We start from the raw sequence: 26,342 nt of genomic DNA, 5'->3' as shown, positions 1-26,342 counted from the left end.
CATAACTTTGGAAACGGTGATACCCCTGACAAGCAGTAGGTCTATCGTATTACCGTTGCGATGCGTGGGTTCATTTATTATTTGTGTAAGACCACAGCTATCAATTATAGTCTGGAGCGCCACATACGGTGGGTCCGATGGGGTATTCACATGGATATTAAAGTCCCTCATTATAATTATATTATCGGCGTGCGTCACTAGATCAACAACGAACTCTGAGAATTCACTGATAAAGTCCGAATAGGGCCCTGGGGGACGGTAGATAACAGCCAGGTATAGAGGCAGCGGTGTGACAGACCTCGTAGTGAGCACCTCAAACAATTTATATTTATTAGTTAGGTTAGGACTAAGGTTAAAGTTTTCGTTGTATATTAGTGCGAACCCCCCGCCCCTTTTAAGGGGACGGGCAATATGCGCATTCATATAGTTAGGAGGAGATGTCTCATTTAGCGCAAAAAAGTTGTCTGGTTTAAGCCAGGTTTCGCTGAGACCGATGACGTTAAGATTGTTGTCTCTAATGACCTCATTAACTAATAACGTTTTGGGAGACAATGATCTTATGTTTAAAAAGTCCATATTATAGGTAGTGGGCTGTTTTAAGGAGTTTTTGATCGAATGATCCGTAGTAGCAATATTACTAATGTTGCGTTTATTATGCGTAGTGCACTTAAAATAATTACGACCATATCTAGGAATTGATATGACGGGAATTTTCCGATAGTTTGCTTGCTGCTGCGATAAACTGAACGCATAATAATTTGCCACCTCAGTAGAACGCATCTAACTCTGACACAGTCATAGCAGAAAAAACATGTGAGTTGTGTATTATTTTAAGAAAATTGCTATGTGTGGAGGGATTTTCCAGCCTGGCGCTGGCTAGTTCTAACTTAACTGACTCCTCACCCAGACTAGCAGGCTCCCGTCTTCCATTTAAATCCAGCGTTAGGTAGTCCAGTTTGTTCTTGAGGGAGCGGACGTTTGAAAGCAGGATGGAAGGAAGCGGCGTTCTGTGGGGATTAGCCTTTTGCTTTGTTGTTAGCCCCGCTCGACATTCCCGCTTCTGCTTCCGGTCACACCGCTTACGTGTCTTCCGTTGACGGTCCCTGCTGGTACTATACTCCGCTGTGTCAAAAGCTGCTGGATGTAGCCGGCGAAGTATTCCCATGCTAGCGAGGTGGTCCGATGTATACGCATCTTTCAGTCCAAAACGGCCCGATCTATCTACATCCAGAATTGTCTGGCGGTCGTATGTGACCATGGAGTGTCCACGCTGTAAGCCAGCCATGAAATTTTCAGAATTGTCCGGTATTTTTGCCAAATGTTCTCTTTCTACAATGAGCGTATGTAAGCCGCAGCCCGTCAAGGCGCCAATTTCATGACATTTATAATTCCCTGGTATATGATCTTATTTCCTGTCCATCGCTCTTATTTTTGTTTACATTTGCTGTTTACCTCCTTTTGTCGCTACTTACCCTGTCTGAGCGCATGCTTCTTCACATGTGTTCCTGGTTAGATCATTGTGTGCTTTTGCTTTGCTTTGTAACTAAACATGCATGCTTTCCCTATATGCCCTGTGCACTTCCCTACTGCACTATTTCTTTGTTTTACCTTTTCTTCACCTGCCGTCTCTGCATCCTGGGGTCACGACCAGCACAACCATGACACGTTCTAAGCTCTACTACAATAAAACAGTACAAAGTAGGGTACAGTAGAAACCAATTATGGCCTTCTCTGTACAATATAACCTAATATTCAGTATAGCAACGGTCATAAAATACATTTGTTACTAGGACAGAATACTCCTCGGTAGGGTCAGATACCACAGTGAATTAAAATGTGTTTGATTTGATTTGATATATTCATTTTTTATTTGTTTGTTAACATTTTTTGTATTTCATATTTTTTATTCTTGTATTTCTCTATTTTCCTCTGCCGTCCATGAATATTCAGCACCTGAAAGTGTTTTACACCACATTTGTCAAAAATAAATAACTAAATAAATAAACGTGATGGCTTTTTTTATGTTTCTCCACAATTCATTTCCCAATAAAAACAAAACAAAACATAATTGTTTTGGGTCCCGCTAACTTGGTGGCCTCATCTTCTTTCACTTCCGCTTCTCTGGTGATCTGCGAAACCAGTCATGTTTTGGCAAATTGGAATTTTATTAAGCGATTTGCATCAGTTTTCATTCTTTTTTCTGTTTGTCTTCCTGAAACTGTCAGAATGGCTCCCCAGCTGAGGACAGCATAAAGAGTATTTTGACCGTCCTAAATCTCAGTCATCCGTACGCTGTCATTTTACCGATTTGTCTGGATTTCTTCCGTATGAGTAGAGATTGTATCTGTCTTCCCGCCGGTGACATCAGCTGCAGGACACTTTATTAAAGCTCCCAAGGAATCACAATGTCTCCATCTGTCCTGTCTGTGCAGAGAGTTTGGCTGGAGAGATCCCGAGCTGCCAGAGGTGATCCAGATGCTGCAGCACCAGTTTCCATCTGTGCAGTCCAATGCTGCGGCGTACCTCCAACACCTCTGCTTCGGAGACAACAAGATCAAGGCCGAGGTTGGTGTCAGCTTCATCTTTTTAAAAACTATTTTTCATAAATGAGAGGGTTGTCTTACTTTACGTTGTTTTGTATTTCCCAAACTTCCGTTTCAAGTAATGGCACATAAACAAACCTGTTCTGGGTTATAAACCTTTTGGTATTTCATTTATATTGATTTGTTTTTCTCCCCTAACGTTGTAATTAGGTTCAGTTACTCACGAAGTCATGTGCTGATCGCTGGAAAGCAATTTCAGAGTGAAGCCCCCGTGGTGCGATCTAATAAAGTCTTTAATAAGGCAAGCATCATATAGGGATGTTGTACACACACTTAAAAGACCACAACATTAGGAACATCTTGGCATTCATTATCTATATTATCTCACAAATGTAAGTATGCCGCTCACTTTCAGCAATTTATTGCATCTTCTTAGTAGTCAGAGGTTCATGCTCTGTTTTTAAATGCCACAGGTTAGAATCCATGAACCGCAGCTCTCTAGTGCTGGCAGCACTCATGCACACCACCACCATGCTCGAGTGTAGGCAAGACACATATATACAAACATACATACATACATACATACATACATACATACATACATACATACATACATACATACATACGTACATACATACATACTTACAGACATACACTTATAGTAAGACTGTGTACAAAATATTACCTTTCCAATCATAATTTGGGGTTTTCAATGTTAATAATGATAGGAATTAAAGGGATTCAAATGGCCCCATTCCTGGGTGTATCTCGCGTGACATGAAGGCGGGGTGAAAATCATTTTGCAAAATAGTCGAAGGCGCCGCTCAATATCGCAACTGTTGTTGTGGTCAACGTTGGATTTGCCACTAAACGCATTTTAAGATATTCAGCGGCTAGAGATGATAGTGCACCCACACAATTTGTCACGTTTCATGTGTCGGGTAAACCGTAACGGATGGGGCCATATGGATACTGTTTGTTTTATCCCTTAACTATCACGTAATTGTAATAGCTAATTATAGTAAGTATAATATTCAATAACTCATTTAATAAGGTGAAAAGACAACTATTCAGTTCACAATCAACGACTGCTAACAATTAAACATGAAGAGTACGGCTGTCCCGGTGAACATTTTAGGTCTCTGATCCGATCCGATTTGGAGTTCCTGGAAATGTAACTAAAGTAAACACAACTACAATTTGTTTATAAAGCATATCAAGCATATAAAGCATAAAAACAAAGCAGAAGGCTAATCCCCACAGAACACCACTTCCCTCCATCCTGAAGCCGGATTTAAATGGAAGATGCGAGACTACTGGTCTGGGTAAGGAGTCAGTTAAATTAGAACAAGTTTTTTCTGCTTTGAGTGTTTCAGAGTTGGACATGTGTTTTACTGAGGTGGCTAACTATGATGCGTGCAGTTTATCAAAGCAACAAACAAACAATCGGAAAATTCCCGTCATATCAATTCCTAGATATGGTCGTAATTATACTAAATGCACTGGGCATAATAAACACAACATTATTAATATTGCTACTACGGATAATTTGATCAAAAATTCCCTAAAACAGCCTACTACCTATAATATAGGTTTTTTAAACATAAGATCATTGTCTCCCAAAACGTTGTTAGTTAATGATATCATCAGAGACAACAATCTTAACGTCATCGGTCTCAGCGAAACCTGGCTTAAACCAAACAACTTTTTTGCGCTAAACGAGGCATGTCCTCTTAACTTTACACATGTGAATATTGCCCGTCCTCTTAAAAGGGGTGGGGGGGGGGGGGGGGGTCGCACTAATATACAACGAAAACTTTAACCTTAGTCCTAACATAAATAATAAATATAAATCGTTTGAGGTGCTTACTATGAGGTCTGTCACACCGCTGCCTCTACACCTGGCTGTTATCTACCGCCCTCCAGGGCCCTATTCGGACTTTATCAATGAATTCTCAGAGTTCGTTGCTGATCTACTGACACACGCCGATAATATAATCATAATGCGGGACTTTAATATCCATATGAATACCCCATCGGAGCCACCGTGCGTAGCGCTCCAGACTATAATTGATAGCTGTGGTCTCACACAAATAATAAATGAACCCACGCATCGCAACGGTAATACGATAGACCTAGTGCTTGTCAGGGGTATCACCGTTTCCAAAGTTACGATACTCCCGTATACTAAAGTATTGTCCGATCATTACCTTATAAAATTCGAGGTTCAGACGCATGTTCGGCAAACTAATAATAATAATAACTGCTATAGCAGCCGCAACATTAATACGGCCACAACGACAACTCTTGCTGACCTACTGCCCTCGGTAATGGCACCATTCCCAAAATATGTGGGCTCTATTGATAACCTCACTAACAACTTTAACGACGCCCTGCGCGAAACCATTGATAACATAGCACCGCTAAAGTTAAAAAAGGCTCCAAAAAAGCGTACCCCGTGGTTTACAGAAGAAACTAGAGCTCAGAAATTATTATGTAGAAAGCTGGAACGCAAATGGCGCACGACTAAACTTGAGGTGCACCATCAAGCATAGAGTGATGGTTTAATAACTTATAAACGCATGCTTACCTTAGCTAAAGCTAAATATTACTCAAATCTCATCCACCGTAATAAAAACGATCCTAAATTTTTGTTTAGTACGGTAGCATCGCTAACCCAACAAGGGACTCCTTCCAGTAGCTCCACCCACTCAGCTGATGACTTTATGCAATTCTTTAGTAATAAAATTGAAGTCATTCGAAAGGAGATTAAAGACAATTCGTCCCAGCTACAACTGGGTTCTATTAACACTGACACGATTGTATATACGGCGGATACTGCCCTCCAAAATAGTTTCTCTTGTTTTGAGGAAATAACATTAGAGGAATTGTTACAACATGTAAATGGAATAAAACAAACAACATGTTTACTTGACCCACTTCCTGGGAAACTGATCAAGGAGCTCTTTGTATTATTAGGTCCATCAGTGCTAAATATTATAAACTTATCACTTTCCTCGGGCACTGTTCCCCTAGCATTCAAAAAAGCTGTTATTCATCCTCTTCTTAAAAGACCTAACCTCGATCCTGACCTCATGGTAAGCTACCGACCGGTGTCTCACCTTCCCTTTATTTCAAAAATCCTCGAAAAAATTGTTGCGGAGCAGTTAAATGAACACTTAGCGTCTAACAATCTATGTGAAACCTTTCAATCCGGTTTCAGGGCAAATCACTCCACGGAGACAGCCCTCGCAAAAATGACTAATGATCTATTGCTAACGATGGATTCTGATGCGTCATCTATGTTGCTGCTCCTCAATCTTAGCGCTGCTTTCGATACCGTCGATCATAATATTTTATTAGAACGTATCAAAACACGAATTGGTATGTCAGACTTAGCCCTGTCTTGGTTTAACTCTTATCTTACTGATAGGATGCAGTGCGTCTCCCATAAAAATGTGACCTCGGACTACGTTAAGGTAACGTGTGGAGTTCCCCAGGGTTCGGTCCTTGGCCCTGCACTCTTCAGCATCTACATGCTGCCGCTAGGTGACATCATACGCAAATACGGTATTAGCTTTCACTGTTATGCTGATGACACCCAACTCTACATGCCCCTAAAACTGACCAACACGCCGGATTGTAGTCAGCTGGAGGCGTGTCTTAATGAAATTAAACAATGGTTGTCCGCTAACTTTTTGCAACTGAACGCCAAAAAAACGGAAATGCTGATTATCGGTCCTGCTAGACACCGACCTCTATTTAATGATACAATTCTAACATTTGACAACCAAACAATTAAACAAGGCGACACGGTAAAGAATCTGGGTGTTATCTTTGACCCAACTCTCTCCTTTGAGTCACAAATTAAAAGCGTTACTAAAACGGCCTTCTTTCATCTCCGTAATATCACTAAAATTCGCTCCATTCTGTCCACTAAAGACGCTGAGATCATTATCCATGCGTTTGTTACGTCTCGTCTCGATTACTGTAACGTATTATTTTCGGGTCTCCCCATGTCTAGCATTAAAAGATTACAGTTGGTACAAAATGCGGCTGCTAGACTTTTGACAAGAACAAGAAAGTTTGATCACATTACGCCTATACTGGCTAACCTGCACTGGCTTCCTGTGCACTTAAGATGTGACTTTAAGGTTTTACTACTTACGTATAAAATACTACACGATCTAGCTCCATCCTATCTTGCTGATTGTATTGTACCATATGTCCCGGCAAGAAATCTGCGTTCAAAGGACTCCGGCTTATTAGTGATTCCCAAAGCCCCAAAAAAGTATGTGGGCTATAGAGCGTTTTCATTTCGGGCTCCAGTACTCTGGAATGCCCTCCCGGTAAAAGTTTGAGATGCCACCTCAGTAGAAGCATTTAAGTCTCACCTTAAAACTCATTTTTATACTCTAGCCTTTGAATAGACTCCCTTTTTAGACCAGTTGATCTGCCGTTTCTTTTCTTTTTCTCCTATGTCCCACTCTCCCTTGTGGAGTGGGTCCGGTCCGATCCGGTGGCCATGTACTGCTCGCCTGTGTATCGGCTGGGGTCATCTCTGCGCTGCTGATCCGCCTCCGCTTGGGATGTTTTCCTGCTGGCTCCGCTGTGAACGGGACTCTCGCTGCTGTGTTGGATCCGCTTTGGACTGGACTCTTGCGACTGTGTTGGATACATTATGGATTGAACTTTCACAGTATCATGTTAGACCCGGTCGACATCCATTGCTTTCCTCCTCTCCAAGGTTCTCATAGTCATCATTGTCACCGACGTCCCACTGGGTGTGAGTTTTCCTTGCCCTTATGTGGGCCTACCGAGGATGTCGTAGTGGTTTGTGCAGCCCTTTGAGACACTAGTGATTTAGGGCTATATAAGTAAACATTGATTGATTGATTGATTGATTGATCAATTTGAATTCATAATTTATTACTATTGTTGTAAATCAGACAACATATTATATTTTCGATATTGAATTCTACATTAAAGTTGTTTTGACAAAATAAAGTTGCTAGTGCAGAATAAGTAAACAAAAGTAAAAACTACTATTGGCTCCCGCTTAAATCATTTAGTTTTGCACTCAACGCCTTCCTGTATCCAGAGACCTACTTCAGGACTTTGTAAACGTGAACAAAAATGACTGAACAGATAAGAAAAATATGTCATCCCTTTAGTATTGTTTGTATACTGATACTATGGTAGGTACTGATAATATCTAGAACGTTCAATTCTCCTTTACTTAGCAGTTAGCTTCTTGTGTCGTCCTGCTCGGTGTGTGTGTGTGTTTGCGTGTGTGTGTGTGTGTGTGTGTGTGTGTGTGTTTGTGTGTGTGTAGGTAACATCCTTATCCATTTGTTTTCCTCTACTCCTAGTCCTAGTACTTGGAATAAACTCAATTTATAGTCTTGTGGCGAGTACTAGTGTCTGAGAAGCGGCTTCGCACTTACAACTTTTTCTCAATTTGGAGCCGGTGTTCTGGCAAGACATGTACACTCTTGGAATTCATGCAACTCTTGCATGTGTCTAACAAAGAATTTGGAAATGTGATTGTGTCTCCATGAGCATGCATCCCTTTTGAAGGCATATTTCACGCAAGTACAATCTTTAGCCTGTAAACACTCGGACACAGCTGTTGTAGATATTAGTTAAAGTGACATAGTAACATTGTGTCATGGGTGACAAAGTGTACTTCAAAACCCAAAACCAGTGACGTTGGCATGTTGTGTAAATCCTAAATAAAAACAGAATACAATGATTAGCAAATCTTTTCAAGCTCCATTCAATTGAATAGACTGCAAAGACAAGATATTTGATGTTCAAGCCGGAAAACTAAGTTAATTTTTGCAAATCTTAGCTTATTTGGACTTTGTTGTCTGCAATGTGTTTCAAAAAATTTGGCACAATTGGCAAAAAAGAATGAGAAAGTTGAGGAATGTTAATCAAACATTTATTTGGAAAATCCCAAATATAAACCGGCTAATTCGGAACAGGTGGGTGCCATGATTGGGTATAAAAGCAGTTTCCATGAAATGCTCGGCCATTCACAAACAAGGATGGGGCGAGGGTCGCCACTTTGTGAACAAATGTGTGAGCAAATTGTCGGACAGTTTAAGAACAACGTTTTTCAGCGAGCTATTGCAAGGAAATTAGGGATTCCACCATCTACGGTCCGTAGTATCATCAATAGGTTCAGAGAATCTAGAGAAATCACTGCAAGGCCGAAAACCAACACTGAATGCCCGCGATTTTGGATCTCTCAGGCGGTACTGCATCAAAAAGCGACATTAGTGTGTAAAAGATATCACCACATGGGCTCAAGGACACTTCCGAAAACCACTGTCAGTAACTACAGTTCATCGCTACATCTGTAAGTGCAAGTTAAAACTCTACTATCCATCCATCAGAGACACGCTGCAGGCTCACACACACACATGCATCCACGAAAAATATACACCACACGCACTTACTCCTCCCCCCCATCCAATGCCCTCAATGACATATATATATCCATCCATCTATTTTCTACTGCTTATTCCCTTTTGGGGTTGCGGGGGGCGCTGGAGCATATCTCAGCTACAATCGGGCGGAAGGCGGGGTACACCCTATGCAAAACCAAATCCTTTTATCAACAACACCCAGAAACGCCGCCGGCTTCGCTGGGCCCGAGCTCATCTAAGATGGACTGATGCAAAGTGGAAAAGTGTTCTGTGGTCTGATGAGTCCAAATTATATTTGAAAACTGTGGACGTCGTGTCCTCCGGAACAAAGAGGAAAAGGACCATCCGGATTGTTATAGGTGATGGTATGGGGGTGTATTAGTGCCCAAGGCATGGGTAACTTACACATCTGTGAAGGCACCCTCCATCCCCATCCATTTTTTACCGCTTATTCCCTTTTGGGGTCGCGGGGGGCGCTGGCGCCTATCTCAGCTACAATCGGGCGGAAGGCGGGGTACACCCTGGACAAGTCGCCACCTCATCGCAGGGCCAACACAGATAGACAGACAACATTCACACTCACATTCACACACTAGGGCCAATTTAGTGTTGCCAATCAACCTATCCCCAGGTGCATGTCTTTGGAAGTGGGAGGAAGCCGGAGTACCCGGAGGGAACCCACGCATTCACGGCGAGAACATGCAAACTCCACACAGAAAGATCCCGAGCCTGGATTTGAACCCAGGACTGCAGGACCTTCGTATTGTGAGGCAGACGCACTAACCCCTCTTCCACCGTGAAGCCCTGTGAAGGCACCATTAATGCTTAAAGGTACATACAGATTTTGGAGCAGCATATGTTGCCATCCAAACAATGTCATTATGGACGCCCCTGCTTATTTCAGCAAGACGATGCCAATCCATGTGTTACAACAGCGGGGCTTCATAGTACAAGAATGTGTGGGTACTAGTCTGGCCACCCACTCACACATACAACAATAAATACACACAAGGAAAACACAGCTAGACTTGCACACAAGAAAAAATCATACAGTATACGTCATTTCACTTAATCCTTGCAGCACTGAAAGAAATTTAAGTGTTTAATGTCCTTCATAACATATGTAATTAGTGTTTCTAAGTGTAAGCAAACATTTTTGCCAGTGAATGCTTTGTTTTTTTCAGCCGACTATCATTCATTAATGGGCAACAAAATCACTTCTTACCCAAATTTAATGCAGCTGTTAAATATCACACATTCACATGCAGCATACAGCAGACACTTTAGAAACTGCTCCTAATTGGAACATCATTACATTTGTATCTATATAATTACTAATTTCCAGGAGTTATTTTAAGCAGTGTTACCTATAAACAAAATGATCACCACATTCAACTTTAATTGACAGCAATTGTATTCCTGTTTTTCTTTAAAATAATTGTACTTCTCACAGTTTGACATTAGCAAAGAGACATTAAGAAAATTAAACCTTTTATTACTCCGTAGGAGGGAATGGCATTACTTCATGGTAAAAAACGATATTCTCTTTTGTTCCATGTAATTCTCAAGTGTTTTGGTGGATCCTCAAAGTTGCATTGAATTATTATTTTTTGTAAAAGAGGGAAACATCCAATGCAAGTGGGTAAAACAATTAAAAATAGTAATACAAGTGTTAGACTCACTTTCCCCAGCTACTCTGACACACAGTATATGTTTCATTATTTCATTTGAATAGTATGCGTTACTTCTTAATAGTTTAACCTTACAGGAAGTTCTCTGGACAAAACTCAGTGATGTTTCAATAATTCATGTTTTTCTGATTACGACAAAAACAATGAGGTTTATGTTTCACTAAGAATTTTAATAGTCTAATCTGGTGGGCTGTCAAACGATTAACATATTTATTTGCGGTCAATTGCAGATTGTTCAATTAACTCAAAATTAATCGCTGAAATAATTTTTCATCAAAAATAAGTGTACCCTGGACAGATAATGTTCTTTTTTTTTTATCATGACTTGACAATAAGGTGTCTTCAATGATTTTTGTCATAAACATTATGCTGGATGGACATAAACATGCTTTCAATTTCAGTAAAAAATTGTCTTGCCAGATATTATATTTTTCAATCTGCGATGAGATGGCGACTTGTCCAGGGTGTATACCGCCTTCCGCCCATTTGTAGCTGAAATAGGCTCCAGCACCCCCGCAACTCCATAGGGAATAAACGGTAGAAAATGGATGGATGGATGGATGGAATATATAATTTGTATTCCTGCTGTAGGAGCACTTGCATTCAGAGGAGGAGCTACACCATGTTTTGCGCATTAATAACACAAAAAGTGGATTTTTACGATCATGTTTTAATTGTCAAAGTTTGTTAATGTAATCTTTAATATTTACCTGAATAAATGCCTCTGATATTCTGATAATTACATGCTGTATAAATTGATGGTAATCATCAATCAATCAATGTTTATTTATATAGCCCTAAATCACAAATCTCTCAAGGGACTGTACAAACCACTACGACTACGACATCCTCGGAAGAACCCACATAAGGGCAAGGAAAACTCACACCCAGTGGGCAATGAGAACTCACACCCAGTGGGACGCCAGTGACAATGATGACTATGAGAACCTTGGAGGGCACATCATATGTGGGCAACCCTAGGGGACCGAAAGCAATGGATGTCGAGCGGGTCTAACATAATACTGTGAAAGTTCAATCCATACAGTAGGGGCTCCAACACAGCCACGAGAGTTCAGTTCAAAGCGGATCCAAGACAGCAGCGAGAGTCCCGTCCACAGGAAACCATCCCAAGAGGAGTTGGATCAGCATTGTAGAGATGTCCCCAACCGATATACAGGCGAGCGGTCCATCCTGGGTCCCGACGAGCGGTCCATCCTGGGTCCCGACTCTGAAGAGCCAGTACTTCATCCATGGCCATCGGACCGGACCCCCTCCTCAAAGGAGGGGGAGACAGAGGAGAAAAAGAAAATAAGCGGCAGGTCAACTGGTCTAAAAAGGAGGTCTATTTAAAGGCTAGAGTATACGAATGAGTTTTAAGGTGAGACTTAAATGCTTCTACTGAGGTAGCATTTATAGCAATCATATCCCTGTGCGGAAATTTTTTGACTTTTTCTATTTATTATTAAAACGTAATATTCAGCCTGCTAAACATTCTGTAATCAATCAATCAGAACAGGTTATAAAGTAATATACACTTTATTTCAATCTGCCAGAAAACACTTATTTAGGTAGAAATACCATAGATTACATTACAAAACGTCTTCGACAAAGCATGATGATGTAAGACAATTCTTCATTTTGTCATGGTAGTTAGACCGAATTTGACGCGTATCACTATTATTTTGAAGCCAGAAGTGTGTGATTTGTATGATAAAAGGTGTCTTGACATGATTTGACGACGTGAAAGTCTTTGCTAAAAATTAAGTCTTGACTTCTTGCTTACCTTCTTTCTTTTTTGCTGAGTTTTTATTCCATCTTCCTAAAGCAGTGAGTGTAACAATTGACATGTTTTTGTGATCAATGCACTCAACTGTGTATTAATGAAGTTCCACCTCTCTGCAAGCGGCCAAGCGCGCCAGTAGACAGTTGGTCTAGTGATGTCGTCTCACGGCGATCAAACATAAAATGGTCTTATTTTGTCGGGAAATGACTTGCCATGGTTAATTATATTTTCTCTTGCTACGGAATGGACCGAGAGTCAAAAAAGTGTCAGGACGCATGCGCATTAATCGCGCGTTAAAACAATTTGCGACAACTTATAATTGACGCATTATTATCGTGTTGACTTTGACAGCCTCAGTTAGATTGTGTCATTAGTTGACAGTCGCAAAACATTTGTTTATCTAAGATAGCAAGAGCTAATGGGATCACCACAATGTGTTTCTTTTCATTCCATAACAAGGCTAAAACACTCAGATAAACACAGGAGAGTTTGAATAGTTTCATAATCGGGGTTGTCCGATACAACTTTTTCACTTTCAATACCATACCCATATTGGGCTCTTGTGAATTGGCCAATAGCGATATTATTATTGTTTTTTTTGCTGGTATCGGACCAACCGGGACACCTCTGTTTGTGAGGTCCTTACATCGGCTCTGTTATGTCAGCTTTGGCTCTAGCTCGGCACCAGGGACATGATCAATTTGGACTATCAGGGAGAAGTAAGGATTATTACTGTTGGAAGCCCGGCAATTCGAGTGTGAGGTTGACAGTGAACTCCTCTGAATTGAATATTTGAATATTGTATGACAAACTAAAGGCCTACTGAAACCCACTACTACCGACCACGCAGTCTGATATTTTGTACATCAATGATAAAATATTAACATTCCAACACATGCCAATACGGCCTTTTTAGTTTACTAAATTGCAATTTTAAATTTCCCGCGAGTTTCTTGTTGAAAACGTCACGGAATGATGACGTCACGGACTGTAAGGAAATATTAGCGCTGCACCAAACACGGCTAAAAGTCGTCTCTGTTCATGGCGTATTACACAGTATATTGTACATCTGTGTTGCTGAATCTTTTGCAATTTGTTCATTTCATAATGGAGACTATAAAAAACAATGCTGTTGGTGGAAAGCGGTGGATTGCAGCTGTCTTTAACACCGAGACACAGCCGGTGTTTCTTTGTTTGTTGTGAAGCTTTAACACAGAGCGGTCAAGCGAACATGTTTTATTTACGTCAACCAGCATGTTTTTGGATGGGGAAATTGTGATATATATCTTACTGGAGAAATCATTGGATTATTCGTCGTCTTGCAGCAGCTGTTTAAAAGGCAGCTGTGAGCTTGGCTCCTCGGCTTCTCTCTGAGACACTTCGTGTTCACCGCAGCTATCCGACCTCGAGGTATGTCTTTACAATCTTTTAAAATCTCACTAAAACACTATTAAAACAATAAGCAGATAAGGGATCTTCCAGAATTATCCTAGTAAATGTGTCTAATTACATCTGAAATGCTCACACAGCCGCCAGGAGCCGTCGCTTTTTTTTTTTTTCTAGTCCTTCACTATCAATATCCTAATTCACGAATCTTTCATCCTCGCTCAAATTAATGGGGAAATTGTCGCTTTCTCGGTCCGAATTGCTCTTACTGCTGGTGGCTCCCATTAAAAACAATGTGAATATGTGTGGAGCCCTGCAACTCGTGACGTCACGCGCACATACTTTCGGTACAGGCAAGGCTTTTCTATTAGCGACCAAAAGTTGCGAACAGTAACGTCGATGTTCTCTACTAAATCCTTTCAGCAAAAATATGGCAATATTGCGAAATGATCAAGTATGACACATAGAATTGACCTGCTATTCCCGTTTAAATAAGAAAATCTCATTTCAGTAGGCCTTCAAGTAGTCACCAACTGCAATATTTTGTATACTAGCAGAGAAAAGACTAAAATGTGTCATGCGTTTATTCAATCGGTAAACAGTTGAGGATCTTGATGACCCCGAAAGAAGTAAACATTCAAACATCCTGGAGAAGAACGGAACTGTATTGACTCGACATAAAATTATTTTTTTCCAATAGAAAAATGTCAAATTAGGTGGATCGCCCTATATTCATGATCTAGAAATGTATGCATGCAAATCAGTAGTTGATGCCAAACAACAGAGCTTTTCTTTCTGTCACTTACACAAACTTGGAGAGAAGGTTAGGCAACATAGCAATCAACAGATTAGTTATGATTATAATTATAGTATAATAGTGAGCCTTGAAGCAGTCATCAAACAAATGTAGACGCTAAAAAGCCCTGTTTATGACCAATCTATTAGGTGTTGAGTCCCACATTTTGAAAATATGAGCCAAAAAAATAACACTCCCGACTTTTTTTTTTGTTTAAAATAAAAATAAACCATTTTTGACTGTTTGAAATACTGTCTTGAAAATTAAGGGAGTGCTTTTATAAGATAATCCAAACAAAAATGTTATTATTCCTCTGCTTATTATTTTTGTAAATAAAATTTACACATAGTTTCACACTAAATCAGGAGTCGCCAACCTGTTGATCGCGATCTACCAGTCGATCTTTGGGATCTTACCGGTCAATCACGAAAATATAAGGAAAAGAAAAGTATTAAAAAAACATTAGTAACACTCCCACCCAGAGAGTGACCAACAGACCTGTCAACGGGAATGCATTTTAACCCCTGAATACGCCCATTTACCTCTGCCCTTCTCTCTTCAGCCTCACATCCAGCCACTCTCCACACCGCGGCCACACCCCCTGAGCGCGGCCACACATTTCACCCGCTCGTCTCGCAAAAGTGCATGGTATGATTTGCACAAAATTATGGAGTTCCAACAATGCATTAAGGCTGATGGCTGCAACGCATCGGACATTTTCTAGCATCCAACATCAAACAATTCTTTCCTCAATCACGACCATCATTGCTCACTTGCGACAGGAAGCTAACAAGCCAAATACAAGAGTCCGTGAACATTGCTCCATAGTACGGATTTTGTGTTGATTTATTGTGCATACTGTACAAAAGTAAACATTGACATGTGCGAAGGCAATAATATATTACTGGCACTCATCGAGGGTGGACGCTCCCCTTTCCTCGGCCTTCTCTCTGACTTGCTTCTTTGTCTTGTCTTAACTTTCTTGTTGCCTCTTTTTGCACTGTTCTCCAAATCTAAACAATGGAACTATTTAACTGGCCTCTCAACGAAATTGATAAGATCTCGGGTTTGGGGGAACCTGCCTGTCTTGACGGAGCCGTTGTTGCTGGACACACGACAGACTCTTGGGAGGAGTGCCATGTGCCTGGCGAACTTTCAGTCGAGGGCGTGAAAATATCCACTTATTCGGAATCATGACACCAGGACATCTACTGATTGGAGTAAGCGTTGCTCGGGTTTGTCGACAAATTGGAAATTGCTGGCAGTCTTCAAAGTACCCCAAAGCTGCAAGAAATTATTGGAGGATGTGGGCAGAACCGTGGACAGAACTGTGGACACTTGTGATTTGGATAACATTGGACTGTCTGCCCTGCAGGATGAATTTGAGGACCAGTAATAGACAATTTAACGTGAAAAGCAAATTTTATTTTCACTCACATGCAAAACATTCTAACTTGGATTGTTTCCTTGGCTTCGAGACTCTCACAAAGAACAGTGTGGCGAAGACACAACAAACTCCCTTCTTGTCTTTCATGGACACACTCCTGTTTTTGTTGACTTTGGACTGACTGGCGGCTGCAAAAACACCAAGGGTGTGGGTTCTTCCGAGGATGTTGTAGTCGTAATGATTTGTGCAGTCCTTTGAGACATTTGTGATTTGGGGCTATATAAATAAACATTGATTGACATTGAAGGTCACGCTGCTGGCTTACACACACACATGCATCCACAAAAAAGATATGCCGCACACACACATACTCCACCCCCCCATCCAATGCCCTCGATGACATATATATATCCATCCATCCATTTCTACCGCCTATCCCATTTTAGGGTCGCGGGGGGCGCTGGTGCCTATCTCGGCTACAATCAGGCGGAGGGAAGGGTACACCCTGGACAGGTCGCCATCTAATCATATATATATGTATATATATATATATATATATATATATATATGTATATATATCCATCCATGTTCTACCGCTTATTCCCTTTGGGGTCCCAGGGGGCCCTTGTGCTGATCTCAGCTACAATCGGGCGGAAGGCGGGTTACACCCTGGACAAGTCACCACCTCATCGCAGGGCCAACATAGATAGACAGACAACATTATATATATATATATATATATATATATATATATGTGTGTGTGTGTGTGTATCTAGACTCCCTCACGTTTCACCTCCCTCACCTGTATGTATATATATATATATCCATCCATCCATTTTCTACCGCTTATTCCCTTTCGGGGTTGCGGGGGGCGCTGGCGCCTATCTCAGCTACAATCGGGCGGAAGGCGGGGTACACCCTGGACAAGTCGCCACCTCATCGCAGGGCCAACACAGATAGACAGACAACATTATATATATATATATATATATATATATATGTGTGTGTGTGTGTATCTAGACTCCCTCACGTTTCACCTCCCTCACCTGTATGTATATATATATATATATATATATATATATATATATATATATATATATATATATATATATATGTATGTATGTATGTATATATATATATATACATATATATATTTATATATATGTATGTATGTATGTATATATATATATATATATATATATATATATTTATATATATATATATATGTATGTATGTATATATATATATATGTATATATGTATACAAACCCTGTTTCCATATGAGTTGGGAAATTTTGTTAGATGTAAATATAACCAGAATACAATGATTTGCAAATCCTTTCCTGTTCAAAGTCATAAACTTTATTTTTTTTTGCTAATAATAATTAACTTAGAATTTCATGTCTGCAACACGTGCCAAAGTAGTTGGGAAAGGGCATGTTCACCATTGTATTACATCACCTTTATTTTTAACAACACTCAATAAACGTTTGGGAACTGAGGAAACTAATTGTTGAAGCTTTGAAAGTGGAATTCTTTCCCATTCTTGTTTTATGTAGAGCTTCAGTCATTCAACAGTCCGGGGTCTCCGCTGTTGTATTTCACGCTTCATAATGCGCCACACATTTTTGATGGGCAGTCCAGTCTAGTACCCGTACTCTTTTATTACGAAGCAACACTGTTGGAACACGTAGCTTGGCATTTTCTTGCTGAAATAAGCAGGGGCGTCCATGATAACTTTCCTTGGATGGCATCATATGTTGCTCCAAAACCTGTATATACCTTTCAGCATTAATGGTGCCGTCACAGATAGGTAAGTTACCCATGCCTTGGCCACTAATACACCCCCATACCATCACACATGCTGGCTTCTCATTTTTGCTCCTAGAACAATCCGGATGGTTCTTTTCCTCTTTGATCCAGAGGACACAACGTCCACAGTTTCCCCAAAAAAACTGAAATGTGGACTTTTCAGACCACAGAACACTTTTCCACTTTGCATTAGTCCATCTTATATGAGCTTAGGCCCAGCAAAGCCGGCGGCGTTTCTGGGTGTTGTTGATAAATGGCTTTCTCTTTGCATAGTAGAGCTTTAACTTGCACTTACAGATGTAGCGACCAACTGTATTTAGTGACAGTGGTTTTCTGAAGTGTTCCTGAGCCCATGTGGTGATATCCTTTAGAGATTGATGTCGGTTTTTGATGCAGTGCCGTCTGAGGGGATCGAAGGTCACGGTCATTCAGTGTTGGTTTCCGGCCATGCCGCTTATGTGGAGTGATTTCTCCAGATTCTCTGAACCTTTTGATGATATTATCGACCGTAGATGTTAAAATCCCTAAATTTCTTGCAATTGCACTTTGAGAAACGTTCTTAAACTGTTTGACTATTTGCTCATTTATCCGTGGACAAAGGGGTGTACCTCGCCCCATCCTTTATTGTAAAAGACTGAGCATTTTTTGGGAAGCTGTTTTATACCCAATCATTTCACCCACCTGTTCCCAATTAACCTGCACACATGTGGGATGTTCCAAGTAAGTGTTTGATGAGCATTCCTCATCTTAATTAGTATTTATAGCCACCTTTCCCAACTTCTTTGGCACTTGTTGCCGGCATAATTCTAAAATTAATGATTATTTGCAAAAAAAAAAAGGTTTATCAGTTTAAACATCAAATATGTTGTCTTTGTAGCATATTTCACTGAATATTGGTGGAAAATGATTTGCAAATCATTGTATTCCTTTTATATTTACATCTAACACAATTTCCCAACTCACATGGAAACGGGGTTTGTACATGTATTTATGTATGTATATATATATATATATATATATATATATATATATATATATATATATATATATGTATATGTAAGCACAATATCTACAAATAGAGTTTTTAAATAGCCATCTATTTTCTTAGTTATTGTCTCTGTGCTATTTTTAAACATGCAGAGTCATAAATTGCCAGAGCGGTTTGGCATTTTAAGATTTAAACAGCCTGCTTGTGTGTTGTCTGTTTTATCATCACACTCTGCATACATTAGAAACACAGATTATGACACTTTATTTTTATATGCACTGATCCAAAAGACAGGCACAGATGGCAGGGGACTGAGTGAACTGCTACATTCAGCCACAACGTGATGTATTACATAAGTGATACCTAGGAGAGGGAAATAAAAGAATATCGCTGTCTGCTACCTGGATCAGACAGTCTTTTTTATAGATAGACTGATAGTTGAGCGAGTGAAAGAGAAAGTACATTGAGTTAAAGAAATCTGCCACATACGTAAAATTAGAACATTCCTGATTCTAAGCAGTTCAGGTCTACTGTAAAAAAAAAAAAAAGAAAAAAAAAAAAGCTTTTTGGATTGTTTACAGGTCCTAGATTACGGTATTTGTTGGACCATAGGTTGCACTGCCCATGAGCGTGTCTATTCTCATACAAAAGGCACACCAGATCAAAAATCAGAATCAGAATCAGAATCGGAAAAACTTCTTTAATCCCCGAGGGGAGATTAAAATTTTCAGTACAATCCCATTCAAGGTCAGACAAACATTACAGGGAGACAAACCAAGATCGCTGACAGGTCTGCCAACTTCTGGCGCCCGTTACAAAAAAGGTGAGATACAGGTAAACATTGGGAGGAGGTGAGAAAAAAAAATTGGTCTAAGACTGGGCCCCTGGAGACGGGGTCCAGACTGAAGCCAAGAGAAAAAAACACTCATAACATAGCACACATCCCTCTTAAACAAGTGTAAGAGGAAAAATCAAACATCAAAGATCACAAAGGACATTAAATACATAATAAAGAGCAGAGCTGATGCAACCAGCCACTTCTACATACAGCTAGGAATAAAAAGTAAAATAAACATATACACTGTGGTGGCCTTTGCGGTGTTCCACGCCATCATCTGCTGGGGTGGGGGAGCATGGCCAGAGACAGGAGCAGACCCAACAAAGCAACCAAGTGAGCTGACTTCACCCTCAGTCGCCCACTAACTCGGTCAGTGTCCAGTCCGCATGGATGAGCGAGGATGCGTCCAAGGAGACTGAGGTGTCCGATACCTGCTCAATCAGCCAAAACACTGTGTAGCTTGTCCGTCCCGCCGCTCAGTGCTAACTCCGCAGCCCTGTCTCTTCATCCTCATCGCCTCCAGTCTCTCCCAATGGACTCTGGTGTGGCAGAGACCCAGCAGCTGGTCTCCATGGCCAAAAGGCTCCCGGGAGGCATATCCAGAAGTCCACAAAAAAGCACCGCAGAGGTCACGAAAATGCCACCCCTTGTCACAGTCCCAAAGGGTACCAAACCAAAAGGCAAAAAAAAAAAAAAAAAAAAAAAAATATATATATATATATATATATATATATATATATATATATATATATATATATATATATATATATATATATTTATATATATATATATACATATATATATATATATATATATATATATATATATATATATATATATATATATATATATACACAGTATAATAATAGAGAAACATAAAAGGATGACACAAGAGCACAGAGCTCCTGCCAACAGCAGCCACTACAACGGTGCCATCTTGGTAAAAAAAACCATGATAGGGGTTTAAACAAAAAGCATCATCCAATGCTGTTGAGTCCATAACCAAACAGAGGTTGTCTAAATATCTACTCGGGACTCAAAATCGACTCGGATGTCAGGCCAAAAATGTTGATCAGGACATTCCAACTAAAAACCTCAATAATGTAAACAAGCTACCGGAATATTTATCATCACAAATCCTGGAGGTCAATTTGTTCTCAAACTGTGCAGCGAGATGCGAACTGCAGCTTGAGAAATATCCAAAAAATTACCATTTTCAAACATTGTTTGTTTATAGGTTGAATGAATTGTTCTTGAATACGATACTAATGCAGAGAAAGTAAACAGGTAAAAAGACAAGGAAATATTCTTTTTTTAAAAATCCGTTTTTTGTGCATTAAAGAGGACCTGACCATATTATGCACTCCAGTGTTTTTCAACCACTGTGCTAGTGTGCCGTGGGAAATTTTGCAACTTCACCTATTTGGTCCAAAAAATATGTTTTTGAAATCAATAATTAGAATCTGCAAATAATATGCCGTTGTCGAGTGTCTGTGCTGTGTAGACATGAGACGGAAAAGGAGACGATTTATATATATATATATATATATATATATATATATATATATATATATATATACATATATATATATATGAAGTACTGGCTGTCCAGAGTCGAGACCCAGGATGGACCGCTCGTCGGGACCCAGGATGGACCGCTCGCCTGTATCGGTTGGGGACATCTCTACGCTGCTGATCCGCTTGAGATGGTTTCCTGTGGACGGGACTCTCGCTGCTGTCTTGGAGCCACTATGGATTGAACTTTCACAGTATCATGTTAGACCCGCTCGACATCCATTGCTTTCGGTCCCCTAGAGGGGGGGGGTTGCCCACATCTGAGGTCCTCTCCAAGGTTTCTCATAGTCAGCATTTTCACTGGCGTCCCACTGGATGTGAATTCTCCCTGCCCACTGGGTGTGAGTTTTCCTTGCCCTTTTGTGGGTTCTTCCGAGGATGTTGTAGTCATAATGATTTGTGCAGTCCTTTGAGACATTTGTGATTTGGGGCTATATAAATAAACATTGATTGATTGATTGATATACATACAGTGGGGCAAAACAGTATTTAGTCAGCCACCGATTGTGCAAGTTCTCCCACTTAAAATGATGACAGAGGTCTGTAATTTTCATCATAGGTACACTTCAACTGTGAGAGACAGAATGTGAAAAAAAAATCCAGGAATTCACATTGTAGGAATTTTAAAGAATTTATTTGTAAATTATGGTGGAAAATAAGTATTTGGTCAACCATTTAAAGCTCACAGTAGGTGTGGTGTTCTTAGGATGAAACTCAGTATTCTCCTTCCTCCAAACACGACGAGTTGAGTTTATACCAAAAAGTTCTATTTTGGTTTCATCTGACCACATGACATTCTCCCAATCCTCTGCTGTATCAACCATGTATCCATTTTGGTATACTGTAAACTCAACTCGTCGTGTTTGGAGGAAAAAGAATATTGAGTTGCATCCCAAGAACACCACACCTACTGTGAAACATGGGGGTGGAAACATCATGCTTTGGGGCTTTTTTTCTGCTAAGGGGACAGGACGATTGATCCGTGTTAAGGAAAGAATGAATGGGGCCATGTATCGTGAGATTTTGAGCCAAAACCTCCTTCCATCAGTGAGATTTTAAATGGTTGACCAAATACTTATTTTCCACCATAATTTACATATAAATTCTTTAAAATTCCTGCAATATGATTTTTTTTTCACATTCTGTTGACAGTTGAAGATATATATATATATACAGACCAGGCTGACATTTGGTCATATTTAATGTTGCCTAATCTAATGCATGAGTGCAGTGTGAGCTCTGGATTGCTGTGTGACTTTGTCATTTTCTGTAAAAATGTGGTTCACCTCAGGGGTATTTAGTTGCACGTTTGTCAAAAAAAAAAAAAAAAAAGCAAATTAATAACTGCATCAGGGAATCTTTGTTTTTCCCCCAACTTCTTTCATCATGTTGATTTAATTATCAGCCCATATTTTGCTATTGTTTTGATTGGTAAATCACCCTTTGCTGGGGAGTCTCAATGCTATTATTAGGACACTGCGTTATCCTCAAACCCTCCTCATAGCAAATACATATTCACACATCGGGATTTCCAAAAGACTTCCCCTATCCCCTGCTGTGAGGTGAGTCATGCATGTGTTCTAGTTGTTTGCTCTTATTTGCCACGGTAGATTTTCACAGTGAACTATTCATACAGTACCGCCTGCTACAAATATTCGATGGTTAATAATGGCCCACCTTGGAATGATCCTAAAGAGACATCACTGCTTGAGTCCACAAACTCAATTAGCTAATATTTAAAAAGCCTTGTGTGACACAGCGCCTCTCCGAAGGTGCAATCAAGTCAGTAAATATTAAAATGATTTATGCTGACATTCCATATGTGATGACTCATACGGAACTAAAACACTTGTTCGGCTTCATGTGTCACCGGTGTATCTCACTGGGATTTTTTTTTTTCTATGTCACGCCTGCAGCACCTCCGATTTCCACAATCCCAGCTGTCACCATCACTAACCGTTACCACAACAAGGCTGTCGCTATGGGTTACTGATAGCCGTGGCCGCCGCATAACAGTGGGAGACAAAGACAAATCCATCCCCGCTTCTAATCTTCTTTACATGGAATAAGGCGAGAAAGGCACGGAGGTGGCGGAACGCCGCGTAGGTGGCTCAGAGGCAATGCAAAGTAATAGTGTGATGGCTTTTATGGAATTTCAGATTAGCTATGAAACAGGCGTAAAGAGGGAGATAAACGTTGGGCGAAGAGAGGGAAGCTGAGGATTGTAGGAGGGGACAATAAGGAAACAGTGTGGTCAATGCAGCAAGGTCAGTTTGCCATTCACAGCAACTCTTAATCCATTTTAATTGAATAGATAAGCAAGGTCATTTTGCTCGATAGTCTCCTGCTGTGTCATCAAACACCTCCATCCTCTCACTGACCTCCATCGCCTTCCTTCGTCTCCTTTTCCGTCTCATGTCTTTTCACTGTAATGAAATCAGAGTTGTGTTGCTAGTAGGGCTGGGCAATATGGCCTTTTTTAATATCTCAATATTTTTAGGCCATATCACGATACGCAATATATATCTCGATATTTTGCCTTAGCCTTGAATGAACACTTGATGTATATAATCACAGTAGTATAATGATTCTATGTGTCTATATTAGAACATTCTTCTTCAGACTGCATTCATATATGCTCATTTTAAAACTTTCATGCAGAGAAGGAAATCACAACTAAGTCAATTGACCAAAACTGTATTTATTAAACAGTTATTAGCATGTGACTTTTCAAATGATGCTACATATTAGCAGTAATGCCACTTTTGGTGTGCCCCACACTTGACAAATTACGGTTGTCTATTCGACATATTCCCGCTTGAAACCGAACCACCGCCAGACGATGGACCTCCTGCTGTTTTTTTGGGGAATTAATTCTTCCTTCATTTGTTACCAGATTCGCACTTTCTCTCTCGTATTAAAACTCGCCGAACTTCGCTAACATCACAGCTAACATTACCCATGCTGCCACCTCTCTGCTGGGCAAGGGCGTATACGTGCGTGAGGTATGACGTGACAGTATGTGACGTATGGAAGAAGGTGCGCTTGATTTAAGTCTCTGTGAGAAGGAGACACAAGAAGGAGTGGGAAGAGCCTGTAGTGTAATGCCAGCAGCTAAAAACAACTCTGTGAGAACATATACTCCAATACCACCATATGGTCATTTTATATATAGCTCGAGTATAGCTTGGTTGGTAGAGCGGCCGTGCCAGCAACTTGAGGGTTGCAGGTTCGATTCCCGCTTCTACCATCCTAGTCTCTGCGGTTGTGTCTTTGGGCAAGACACTTTACCCACCTGCTCCCAGTGCCACCCACACTGGTTTAAATGTAACTTAGATATTGGGTTTCACAATGTAAAGGCGCTTTGAGTCACTTGAGAAAAGCGCTATATAAATATAATTCACTTCACTTCACTATATCGCACAAACCCACGATATATCGCCCAGCCCTAGTTGCTAGTATTTTTCTGTTTGAGGCTCCAGCAGCCTCCGCGACCCCAACAGGGACAAACGGTAGAAAGTAGATGGATGGATGGATGGATGGACTTCATGAATGTGAGATACCTTAGGACAGTGTTTCCCAAAGTGGGGGGTACGTTAAGGTCAACGCCGACCGGACGCGCAACGACAATACCAAAAACTAGAACTCCATTGTTTTCAACGGACCAAAGCCCAATGGAAACGTCTGCCACGCGGTTGCCGCCGAGGGTTAATAAACTGTTCTAGAATCTTTCACGGCAAGCCCAAAGAAATGCATTTGTTTCAGTTTTTGTTTTGTGTCTTCCAAAAATACAAATATATATAATAAAATACAAAAATATATAATAGCGGCGTCTTCAGTAATGCGGACATTGTACCGATCAGTTGTGGTGAAGAAAGAGCTGAGCCAGAAGGCAAAGCTCTCAATTTACCAGTCGATCTACGTTCCCATCCTCACCTATGGTCATGAGCTTTGGGTCATGACCGAAAGGACAAGATCACGGGTACAAGCGGCCGAAATGAGACAAAAGTACACTTATTCACTTAGCATGTGTGGAAGGCCTCCGCCCCAGATCCTCGGTTGCGTTGCAGGAAACAACACCACACCCTGGCGCAGTGGTTTACAATCTTTTAATTCAAGTTCACAATATGCAAAATGATCAGAGTCCTTTTTAGCTTTTCAGCTCATGCATGTGGTTCTCATCAGCGTGCTCCTTCGTCTGGCCGTCACTCTCGTTTGCCAGCCCCCACTCATGATTTCCAACGCTGCTGGTAAAGGGAACAGGTGATTAGATAACTCCTTCCAGCTGAGGTATCTACTCACCTGTCTGCTGCTTCATGGCCGTCCCATGCACACGCCCTGCCCGCAGGAAACCCGTGGACCACGCCCCTCTCCACAGCATGTAACAAAAAGAAAGATCAGTTATAATAATACAAAATGAGTGATACATATAGTGATTATATATACATTGGAGGCAACCACCACACTTGACATACTTCACACACAAGTCATAATTTGTCTCTGATTGTTGGCCCAAATCTTATGAAGATTTTGACAAAATTAAAGTAGTAGTTTCTTTTTTGGGTATGCTGGTCACCAAACAATGCAGTAGCAGCAGAGTGCGTCAAGTACAGTTGCAAAATTATACTTTCATGAAATAAAAGCATGTTTTATTGCAACTTTCTGAGCTGGAGTATGTTTGGAACTATATACAGTATGGGCGTATTATTTTGGTGGATTTCGTCAAAAAAAAAACTAACATCAAAATGACAGGAATTGCATGCATCTGGGCACAGCTGCACACGTCCTTGGTAAAAGTCATGGCGCCCGTTGTTTTCTTGGCTATACTCCATTCATACGCGACTTTGCCAAAGTCTATACATTACTGTCATCTAATGTCTTGGAGTTGCAACTGCATTCAAAGTCTACTATATGATATGTGCATATGAGACTCAGAAGTGTAACAACTAGACAGAACAGGTATTAGATCAAGGATGAATTAAAAGAATAGATTGCGCCATTCATTGACACATTTGAACATAAAGGTACTGACAATTATTCTCAGCAGAGATTGTATATAGCGGGAGTCATCTCTCCAGATCTCTGGTGTGTGTGTGTGTGTGTGTGT

The 26,342-nt window shown here is 40.5% G+C and overlaps 1 protein-coding gene across 7 annotated transcripts in view; it reads left to right on the top strand.

The window, feature by feature from the left end:
• Positions 1-26,342, top strand: part of ctnnd2a (catenin (cadherin-associated protein), delta 2a) — a 747,299-nt gene that overhangs the window by 518,297 nt on the left and 202,660 nt on the right. For all 7 annotated transcript variants that reach the window (XM_061922003.1, XM_061922001.1, XM_061922002.1 and 4 more), the window contains exon 13: positions 2,433-2,565. In XM_061922003.1, the coding sequence (XP_061777987.1) occupies positions 2,433-2,565 (133 nt within the window). The remainder of the gene's footprint in view (positions 1-2,432; positions 2,566-26,342) is intronic.

The sequence above is a fragment of the Nerophis ophidion genome, linkage group LG15 (assembly GCF_033978795.1).
Source record: "Nerophis ophidion isolate RoL-2023_Sa linkage group LG15, RoL_Noph_v1.0, whole genome shotgun sequence".
In the NCBI taxonomy this organism is placed as follows: Eukaryota; Metazoa; Chordata; class Actinopteri; order Syngnathiformes; family Syngnathidae; genus Nerophis; species Nerophis ophidion.
Note: the sequence above shows the minus strand (reverse complement) of the source record. Positions and strands in the feature narration are given on the sequence as shown.